A 9,875-nucleotide genomic window follows, 5' to 3' on the forward strand; every position below is an offset into this window, starting at 1 on the left:
AAAATACAGTCTATGCCCTTGTCCACATGTTTTTCATGGGCACAGAGGAGGCATTTTATTATAATCTGTAATTGGAACATCGTGTGTGCCAGCAACAAGCAATCATATTGTGCATTTGTGATAGGTTGGCAACTGTCATGAAGTGTGTTTATGATCTCAGACTGTGATGTACATCACCTTGTCACAGTTTAAATCCCTGTTGTCAATCATATGCTTCCTCCTTTCTTCATCCCTGAATTGATTATTTGTGACCACTTTGGCTGCCCTCTATTGCTGTTTATAGACACATCTGTTAAAGGTAAGAAAAGCCTCTTTGAGAGTGAGATGTCACCCGCTGCATACTAATTAGTCTAACTGCACAAAAACAGGTTACATATGCATGGGGCGAACATGTTTAGTGTCAAGGAAGATGACTCATATTCAGTGTTAGAGTGGCAGAAACTGTTTCACCATTCCACTCCTCTTTTCAATACTTATAATTGCCTTGGCAATAAGATGATGCAACTTCATAAACATTTAAGCACACCTTTTAGTTCTAATTCATTATGTTTTAGTTCATGCAGGTTTTGATTGGATCATATTTAGGACTGTAGTTCTTTAGTTGTTTAGTCATTGGTGTCTTAGTTGACTAATTATTTTATCAAGTTTATAAGGATTTATATGAACCACAGCAGTAAGAAGAAGTGAGTTAGCTGGAGTTTTGGGAGTGACTGGACAGTTTAATCTTCACTTATGAAGATTATATTTACTAAATACATTGGCGCAGGGCATTTGTATTTAGACAACCAAGAACTTTTTTGTGAACCACAAAACTAGCTAGATAACTAACATGTGTGACACACATTAGAGATTCAGAATAGAAATTGGGATGTGGCTGAGAAAATATCCTTTGGGGCCAGAAAACAGGCTATAAAGCCAGACTTGGATCAGACCTAACTTTGGCATGACAGCTTTCTTGGCAGCGTTTAAAGACTAAAAGACAGCCAAGTATAAACCAGGGTCAGCAACGGTTAGCAGCATGCACCGTTCCTGTTACATTATTTTATTGGATGTTGGCACATCAATCCTCTTCTCTGAAGCTACAGCAGTGAGACAGACACAGTGAGAAGCAGAGCTGTTAAAGACAGATCCCTCTCTTCTTTGACATTTGTCTTCTTTAAAACAGTGTTAGCAAAAAACATTTTTATTTACAAGAAATGTTCACAATGGGTATTTCTTGGCAGAATGTTGAAAATCCACAGACATAGTATCTGTGTCTGTTGATTTGCTTGATGGCCTTTGCTTTGCTACTAAAAGCAACTCCAAATCAAGCACTAAATATGTAATTATAAAGTCTGTTTTGAGAAACCAGCAATATTTCCTTATTAAATATCATACCTTTATCCCCCTGACTTCATTTCTTAATAGGAGTAAAATGGTTTTGTGGCAGATAAAGCTATTTTTGTACATTCAATATGGTATATATGCCTTTGAATTCTTTGGAGAAGCTTCATGACCTTCTCACATCTGTTTAAAAGACCAATTACTGCAGCGTTAGGACCTCTTCAGTCACTAATAATGTGCTATTTTCCTGGCCTCTGTCACCAAGGTGACTCTGCTCCACCATCTCCTTCTCCATTTGCCGCTGTATCTTTTCTCTTTCCCCATCCTCCATGCGGCTTCTTCTTCTTCTTGTTTTCCACTTTGTACTTAAGTCTCCTCACAGGGTCAGTCAGGCTCCTCATTGACTTCTCACTGATGTCGTCACTGATCATAAAGTTTCTGTCGATGATTTCGGCGGCCTCGTGCCAGTTCTTGTAGCAGTCTGGACCAGAGTGCAGTATCTCCTCTACTGCATTTGGGATGAGTACAGAGCTGTCCGGGCGCAGGACAACCACAGTGGGCATCTCATCTACATTAAACATGGCTTCTAGCTCCCTGTGGACATGCATATTTTCATAAAGACTTAATTACACCAAAATGTATTTGCAGTACAATCAACCACCAGCAGGTTAGACACACAGCTTTGACTACCCCTACTCACCTCCTGTAGGGGTCCTCGTAGGCCAGAAACAGGCATTTCTTGGGCAGCTCTTGGAGGAAGCTTGTCTGGTCCTCCTCTGACTGGCTCATGCTGAGAAAAAAATGTTTTGGAATGTGAAATCTCAGGGGTCTCTATTTATAATGTATAGTCAGTCATCATACATAATAGATATGATATGTCGCTGTGGTTGTTATACCTGATGTAGAGCAGGACCAGCTGAGCAGAGCGGTCCACATAGAACTCATTTGTGAGTCGTTTGTAGAAGTCACAGAGAGCTGGAGCAAACTCCTGGCACCTGTCACAAGCCGCTGATCCAAAGAAGAGCAGCAGGATGCGGTTCTGCAAACGATTCACTATCTCCAGCTCTGTGTCCAGTTCATCCTGATCCCTGTTGTTTTTAACCAAGACGTGGTCAACAAACAGGTCCACCATGATCCCAGGTCTCTAGTTTCAGACAAAAATCCCTCATCAGTTATGGCATTATGGCCATACATGTTCCATTCATTGTGGCACCTTGCTGGTCATCTCTCCAGTCATCACCACTTATTCACTCATGCACTCACTTCACACTTGGGCTAAGCGAGTGACGTTTTCAAAGATAACACTATTGTTTGAGTTATATGTTATTGTACCATATTCAAAGCTACAACTGTATTTTTATTATTTACAATCTTCGTGTAGACTAAACAGTGGTGACATGTACTCAGGTATTTTTAATTGCTGCAGAAGTTAAAAGCTGTATTTGATCATGTGTTCTTCTACTGGACTATGCAGTTCAGTACGAGATTGCAGTGGTCAGATGTAATGCCAGATTGATAATACTCAATTGTGAAATTTAAGCCTCCGGTCATAATTGTTTTCCTCTGTATCCAAGAACTATTGTGCAGGCATGATATTTGTACACATATCTGCACAACGCAGTAATTAAGCTGATTAAAATAAATAATCTATGAATAGAAATAAGAAGTAATTGCTGTTATTGTTGTTTAGGCTAAGCCTGACACTATGAACTATTCAACGTTTGACTAATTTAGCTCTAACAATATAGACCTAACTGTTTTATTGGTATCTTGTTTTAGTATTCTGCTTATGGACATACCTAGCACATTATCAAATCCCATAATCCTAACAGGTGCTTACCTTTAACAAATGTTATCTCCTGTTGTGGCAGCAGAAAATCCACCAGGAACAACCTTCAAGATTTTTCTATCTCAACTCTTTGTGAATCGTACGAGACTGTCTAACAAGCCGGTCACTTCATGTCACATTTGTTCACTGACCACAGAGCGTCTCAACATGCTGTCTCCGCCTCTGTATATGTGGGTGTGTGCAGTATATCTGTGTGTGAGGAGGGATTGAGAGACAAGGTGACAGCGGGATGGGCACATGCAGTCCTTACAGCCTGTTCTTACCAAGGCTCAAAAGCAGCAGCACAAATGAGTGTATCTCTGATTTCAACACAAAAGGCCAAAATGATGCCAGTCACAGTGAGACCTTTATTTCTTACTCACCAACGGACAGACAGAAGCACAGGAAGCTTTTGTCATATACTGATGTGGATCTATTCACTGGTCTCACGTAGGGCTGCATACTAAATAATAGATTGTACTGAGTGAGATGCAAATACTGAAAACAGAAATGTCCATGATATCACTGCATGCTGTAGTATCACTTCCCAACACAGACAAATAATAATACACTTTACACATAATAACTTACACATTAATCATATCATTTTATCTGTCATAGCTGGTTATGAAATTGTTCACTTCAGTAAAAACAGCGTAAGAGAGTTGATGAATCCTTTTTTATGGAAGCAATGAAATACTACTGTAGCTCACAACACCCTCTAGTGGTGTAAAGTTACAAATGTAAACACTGGATTTAGCATTATTCATCATAAATATTGAGTGAGAAAAGGTCACATTATATAACTCACAATAATGTATGAAAAACAACTAGAGGCAACGCTGTCCGGCTCTTTTACATACTTACAAAAAATACAACCTGAATTTAAAGTGCATAATGAGGTTTTCATCTTTTCCTCCCACTATGTCAATGGTTCCCAGCCTTTTTCTCCCAGCGACCCTTTTTTACCCCTTGATACGTTGGCGACGCAAACATCCAAAGATTGTAATTCTTTTCTAGTTAATAAAGATGTTGATAAAGAAGAACTGTAATGATCATAACTTACTTTAGAAGCATTTGATTAAGTGCTGCCTGGTGGTGGAGTGGTTAAGGCACAGCACACGTATGCCAGGCTCCAAGTGCAGCCGGCCACTGTGTCTCAAGTTAAATTCCCGACGTCGACAATTTACTGCATGTCCTCCCTTCTCTCTCGTCCCCATTTCACTCTGTACCTTCCTGCCAATAAAGCCTACAGGCCAAAAAAATACATCCATTAAAGGATGATGCCCTTGTTTACAGTCTGGTTGCTAAGTAACAGTTATGGATTTAGCTCTATTTCACATCTGCTGCTCATGTCCAACCAGGAAGTAAAACCATAAACTTCACCAACATTGTCAACATTGCTTTGATAGCACAATCTTAACTCTAATTATGTTTACTACATTTGATGGAACTTGTTCTACACACTACACACTACTAGATCTTCTGGCATCATTAATGTTATGAAGTATAAACAATAGAGTACTGATCGTGTGTTAAGTGAGTCTGGTGAAGGTCGCTGGACTTTAGAAACAAAGAACATCCTGAATTAAAATAGTATATGAATAAAATAAAGTATTAAAGTCTTTAGATGAGTCTCCATCTTCCTTTAGTCTCTGCCTCTTTTCTTCTTGAATCCCAGGCTCTGGCTGGCTCTTCCTCTTCATCTTGCCCTAGGCCTTTGGTCCATGGCTTCCACCACCTCTTCTTTCTCTTGTCGTCCTCCGTCTTGTACTTGAGCCGTCTCACAGGGTCTGTGACTGTGCGTAAATTGAGGTTGTCAAACTCTTCATTCAGCATGAAGCTCCTCTCCACCAAACCTGCTGATTCCTGCCAGTTGCTGAAACAGTCACAACCATACTCACAAATCTCTTGTACTGCGTTTGGCGAAAGAACAGAGCAATCAGGGCGAAGGACCACCACTGTTGGTAACTCTGCAATCTTAAACATGGTCCGTAGTTCCCTGTGAGGATATATACATCAGTATTGCAATATTCAACATGTGGACTTTTAGTTGTCAAAGTTGTTGTAGTAATATTTAGTGGTCAGTAGCAGATTATTGTGCCCTAGGCTGACTTGAACACCCAGGGCCGACACAATGGTGGTCTGTCTTGACCTGTATTGTGAGTACTGTTATGGTCTAAGAGTCAAGCGTAGTTAAGCCTTCATTGTAAATTAAAACAAATCTATTGTGTTGGTAATAACTAGATTTCAAATGCTCACAGTCTGTATGGATCTTCAAAAGGCAAGAACAGTGTCTTTTTGTGAAGTTCTTTGAGAAACTTCTCCTGCTGCTCCTCTGTTTGGTCCATGCTGAAGAAGACAGAATAATGTATATTTTAGGGCATGGTAATACTGTAAAGTATATATATATATATATTTTATAAGAGGAAACAAAAACCTGATATAGATGAGTGCCAGCAGTTTGGGGTATTCAATGTACGCCGGGTCCTTTAACCTCTTGAAGAAGTCGTTGAGGATGGGCACAAACTCCTGGCACTTGCTGCTGTCGGACGCTGCGAAGAACAACATGAGGATGCGGTTCTCCAGGATCCTAGTGATCTCTCGCTCTGTGTTTAGTTCGTCCTGGTCCCAGTTGTTTTCCACCAGGACTCGTTCCAAAAACATGTCCACCATGATTCCAGATCAAAGCAAGAGGAAGTTGCCTGTGTAAAGAAATGTGCTATCAACACTAAATCTACAAGGTAATAAATACATTTTATCTTAAAATAGCAGATGAGTCTATAATATTTGTAATAAGCTGTAGAGATGATTTGGTTCTCTTTTATGGAGAAACAAATTACAGCTCTCATGACACTGTTTCCACATTTTGTCAAGTTACAGTCCTAAATCGGTAAAATGTTTTATATGCCTCAAAATTCTACAAACAATAACCCATAATGACAATTTGAAAGAAGGTTGTTTGAATTCTTTACAAATGTATATTAAATGTATATTTCGTCACTGATCATCCTTGAGATGCTTCTACAACATGATTGGAGTCCATCTCGGGTAAATTCAGTTGATTGGACTTGATTTGGAAAAGCACACTCTATATAACAGATATCACAGATAACAGTGATGGCAGAGCACAAACCAAGCCATGAAGTCAAGACCTTCGAGACAGGATTGTATTGAGGCACAGATCTGGGGAAGGTACAGAAACATTTCTGCAGCATTGAAGGTTCCTAAGAGCGCGGTGGGCCCCAGCAGCCATAAATGGAAAAAGTGTTGAACCAATAAGACTCTTCCTGGAGCAGGCCGTCCCACCAAACTGAGCAGTCGGGGGAGAAAAGCTTTAGTTATGGATGTGACTAAGAACCTGATGGTCACGCTAACACATCTCATTTAGAGAGAGGAGAAACTTCCAGAAGAACAACCACCTCTGCAGCCCTCCACCAATCAGGCCTGTGTGGTAGAAACAGAAGCCTCTGCTCAGTAAAAGGCACAGTCTTTGTTATAAAAATACATGTTTGTATGTGTTTTAGAATCTTTATTGTCCAGATAAGGATTACAATAATCGAAATACAATTATGATTATTTTTTATAGACGACTAAACAGCACCTCTTGGCAACATTGACTTCCTTCAGTCCCTTAACATTACACAAATCAAGATTTCAATCAATCAATTAAAATTTTGCCTCTCAAGCTAACTATACCTTTTATTCAAACATTTGTCCAAATTAATAAATATGAATTCAAAACTTGTGTCAAACAATCCTAGTATATGAAACATCCTGGAAATCATTACATACAATAATGTAGTGTCTTATCTTTAAAGAGATATTATCTATTTGTAATTCAGAACAACAGAGAAACTCAAGTCACCGTTGCAGAACAAGACATTAAGTTGGATGGAAAGTGACAAGATTGTGGACAAAATTTAGCTGGTGCCTTTCTAAAATGAATATGAACAATAAGGAACAATAAGGAACAATAAGTGATGTCCACTAGAGTAATGACTAGTCCAAGGAAATATGCATTACATATTGGCACCACCGTGTGAGAAGGAAATCACTACAATAATATCCAAACAAAAATCTCAAAACGTCTTAGCAACGAGCTGAGCGGCGTTGCTATGACAATCATTATTCCAGTTAAGCCACTGGAAATTAAATATGACATTTAGAAGCACAAAATGTTGTCAACATGTTCAAAATTACGCTTAATAAATGATCAAAAGCAAATGCCAGACATAATTTGAAGAAGACGATTGAGCCTTTATTTGGAGTATTATCATTACACAAAATGCAAAGTCGAACAAATTTAAGCAACATCCTCACAGCAAGTCATCGTTAGCCTCAGGTCCTTTCCAATTGTGCATCTAGCTCACGTCAGGAGTAATCGGTGTGGGATTTCTGAATGCTAACACTGAACAGAAGCCTTGTTGTCACCAATTTTTTAGAACAGCTGCTGCATTTTTTTTTTTTACAAAAGCAATGTGATTCTCCTGGCAAATGTTAAGGGACTTCTTCCAAATATGATGCAACAAACATCTGGAGCGGCAACCAGGCTCAGAATAATGTGCATAACACTATAGGCCTAAGCTACATCAACAATTTGTGTTTGTATTTTATAGTTTGTATGAATAATTACTCATTAGATTGTGCCAGCTTAATATTTTGCTGGTTGCAGACATTTAAAAGCATGATTTTATATGTAATTTTGTATCGATAAACAAGACAGGTGGGGTAAAGTTACATTTAAAATATAAATGTATTTAATATAATTCAGAAGCCAAAACCTATGAGAATTGCATTTGTCCGGCAGAAATAACAACAGCTGAGAAAATGAGTTTATCTGTGGTGCCCAGCCTGTATTTCACTTTCGCTGCAGACGCTGTGGGCTGAGAATTGACAGCGATAACCTCACAAATGAGATTTGGCCGCGTAGCTTTAAGCTGTGCCAGATCTATTTGAGACGCTGGACTTGAAACTTGCACAAGAAAAATGTTTGAAACTGAGCATCTTGGATGCCTAACTGGAGGATTTACTATAGCCCAGCAAAAGGTCAACCCCCACACCACACATTTAGAGAAGTTATTTCACAATTATCTGGATTACTTCTGATGTTCATCAATAGCTCTTGATGTATTAGCTTATATCAGCAGCGCAGCCATGTTCTATTCATTACTACATCATTACACATGTAGACCTGTCACAATAAGTACTATATTAAGCTATCGTTGAGTAAATAACAATGTCCTGTTTTTTCCTGGCTATACACTATTTTATTGTATAAGTTGTAAGTACAGAAATCAGTATACAAACACACAAGCTGTGCAAAGGTTGTAAATTAGCATTGTATGAGTCATTCTAGATTCTAATAAATATTTATGATTCTGACAGCACTTATGCATATGCATACTGTACATCTTGTCATATTTACTTATAATTAATATGTTTTACTCAACTTACACTTATAGGAAGTTTTCTGAGCCTGGATGACGTGGGCAATTACTTGAATAATATTATTTATATGAACTCTATATGTGTTGCACATACTGCAGTTAGATATGCATTCATTTTAAAAAATAAATATAATAATACATTCTGTTAGAGCTTGTTGGACAAATATTGAGTTTACTTGAGATACATTAGCCTCCTGTTGTTCATTCATCTCTGTCGTGTGATGGAGTGTTTACCTTCAAGTTCTGCCTCACCGAGATTGTCCAGATCTTCCTTATTTCAAGCCATTGTTGTGCCTTTGATTTAAGGCCCGCTCTCTGTTCTTGACTTGGTCCTTTTTTCTTTCAAATCCTGTGAAGTCTCCTATTTCGCAGACACCTTTCAGTGGCCATTGAAGCGCGTGTCTGCAATTTGCTCAGTCCATGGGGGAGATTACAGATCGCTGTAGGTGTAGCACGGCCGTAATTCAGGGCAGAGGTGTCCCCTGTGTGAGTGTTCAGGTGAGTGTGTGCAGGGCCAAGAAACTCAGGCTCAACCTTGCCAATCTTATTACTTAAAGAGTATGAGGGATCAGGAAATGGGACAAATTGGATTGCAAGGTGGGTGTGACATGTGGGTCAAGAGGTTCCTAAGAGACGGACAACAACGTTTTCATGGGTCTTCTGACCCACAGCAGACAAAACACCCTCGGGCAGAACAATATATCAGAAATTTAACATTACAGTAATGCAAAATGTATCACTTGATTGGGTTTGGATAAGTTGTACAGTCCCATGGCTCATTGTAGTTATGTAACCCTTAAGTCTTGTCTCTGAAGGCTGTGGGTATGGCGGGTTACAGGTACAATTTTGATTTGATGTGTTTTCTGCTGTCTAAAAGCTAAAATTGACCTAGCAGTTGTTTCAGTAAAAAACAATATAAACAAATCATCAAATTAATATCAAAATACAAATTCCCCAAATGCATGTATATTAAATCAAATTATTTATCATATATTACAGTTTTAATTATTTTCCTTATTTAGTCCTGGTTTTATATCTTTAAGATTTTGTTTTTGATTAACTTACTTCTTCCGGATGGTATTAAACCATCTAATCCAGTACTGTTGGAATGGACGTTTTATTTTCATTTATTATATAAGTTTGTGGCCAAATAAAGTTTCATATTTTATGGTCCCAATATATACGTTTTTACTCAAGAGGCCATAAGGATAAATGCAACCACCCGGTGTGTGTGAGCCTGGCACCTTTAAGGAAATGAACTGAGGGTGTCAATA

The 9,875-nt window shown here is 38.6% G+C and overlaps 2 protein-coding genes across 2 annotated transcripts; both read right to left on the reverse strand.

Annotated features, from left to right (window-relative positions):
* Positions 1–988: 988 nt before the first annotated feature.
* On the reverse strand, positions 989–3,301 carry LOC140377045 (nucleoredoxin-like protein 1). Its single transcript, XM_072462317.1, has 4 exons — positions 3,164–3,301; positions 2,220–2,467; positions 2,024–2,113; positions 989–1,917 (listed from the first exon to the last, which is right to left on the reverse strand). The coding sequence occupies exons 2-4, from the start codon at positions 2,453–2,455 to the stop codon at positions 1,581–1,583; spliced, it is 663 nt and encodes a 220-aa protein (XP_072318418.1). The 5' UTR covers positions 2,456–2,467; positions 3,164–3,301; the 3' UTR covers positions 989–1,580.
* Positions 3,302–4,777: 1,476 nt separating this feature from the next.
* LOC140377044 (nucleoredoxin-like protein 1) lies at positions 4,778–9,137 on the reverse strand. The gene is made up of 4 exons (XM_072462316.1): positions 8,836–9,137; positions 5,592–5,856; positions 5,414–5,503; positions 4,778–5,153 (listed from the first exon to the last, which is right to left on the reverse strand). The coding sequence occupies exons 2-4, from the start codon at positions 5,825–5,827 to the stop codon at positions 4,778–4,780; spliced, it is 702 nt and encodes a 233-aa protein (XP_072318417.1). The 5' UTR covers positions 5,828–5,856; positions 8,836–9,137.
* Between the last annotated feature and the right edge of the window lie 738 nt (positions 9,138–9,875).

The sequence above is a fragment of the Eucyclogobius newberryi genome, unplaced genomic scaffold (genome assembly GCF_026437365.1).
Source record: "Eucyclogobius newberryi isolate DKJ021-1_F unplaced genomic scaffold, fEucNew1.0.hap1 SCAF_4, whole genome shotgun sequence".
In the NCBI taxonomy this organism is placed as follows: Eukaryota; Metazoa; Chordata; class Actinopteri; order Gobiiformes; family Gobiidae; genus Eucyclogobius; species Eucyclogobius newberryi.

Bases quoted from the DNA above. Each gene is read 5' to 3' on its own strand.
- LOC140377044 (XM_072462316.1), bottom strand. From the start codon at position 5,827: ATGGTGGACATGTTTTTGGAACGAGTCCTGGTGGAAAACAACTGGGAC. The intron at 5,504-5,591 runs GTTTTTGTTTCC...TGTCTTCTTCAG, and splicing joins CTGGCACTCATCTATATCAG to CATGGACCAAACAGAGGAGC. The intron at 5,154-5,413 runs GTGAGCATTTGA...ATATCCTCACAG, and splicing joins TTTGAAGATCCATACAGACT to GGAACTACGGACCATGTTTA.
- LOC140377045 (XM_072462317.1), bottom strand. From the start codon at position 2,455: ATGGTGGACCTGTTTGTTGACCACGTCTTGGTTAAAAACAACAGGGAT. The intron at 2,114-2,219 runs GTATAACAACCA...TTTTTTTCTCAG, and splicing joins CTGGTCCTGCTCTACATCAG to CATGAGCCAGTCAGAGGAGG. The intron at 1,918-2,023 runs GTGAGTAGGGGT...GCATGTCCACAG, and splicing joins TACGAGGACCCCTACAGGAG to GGAGCTAGAAGCCATGTTTA.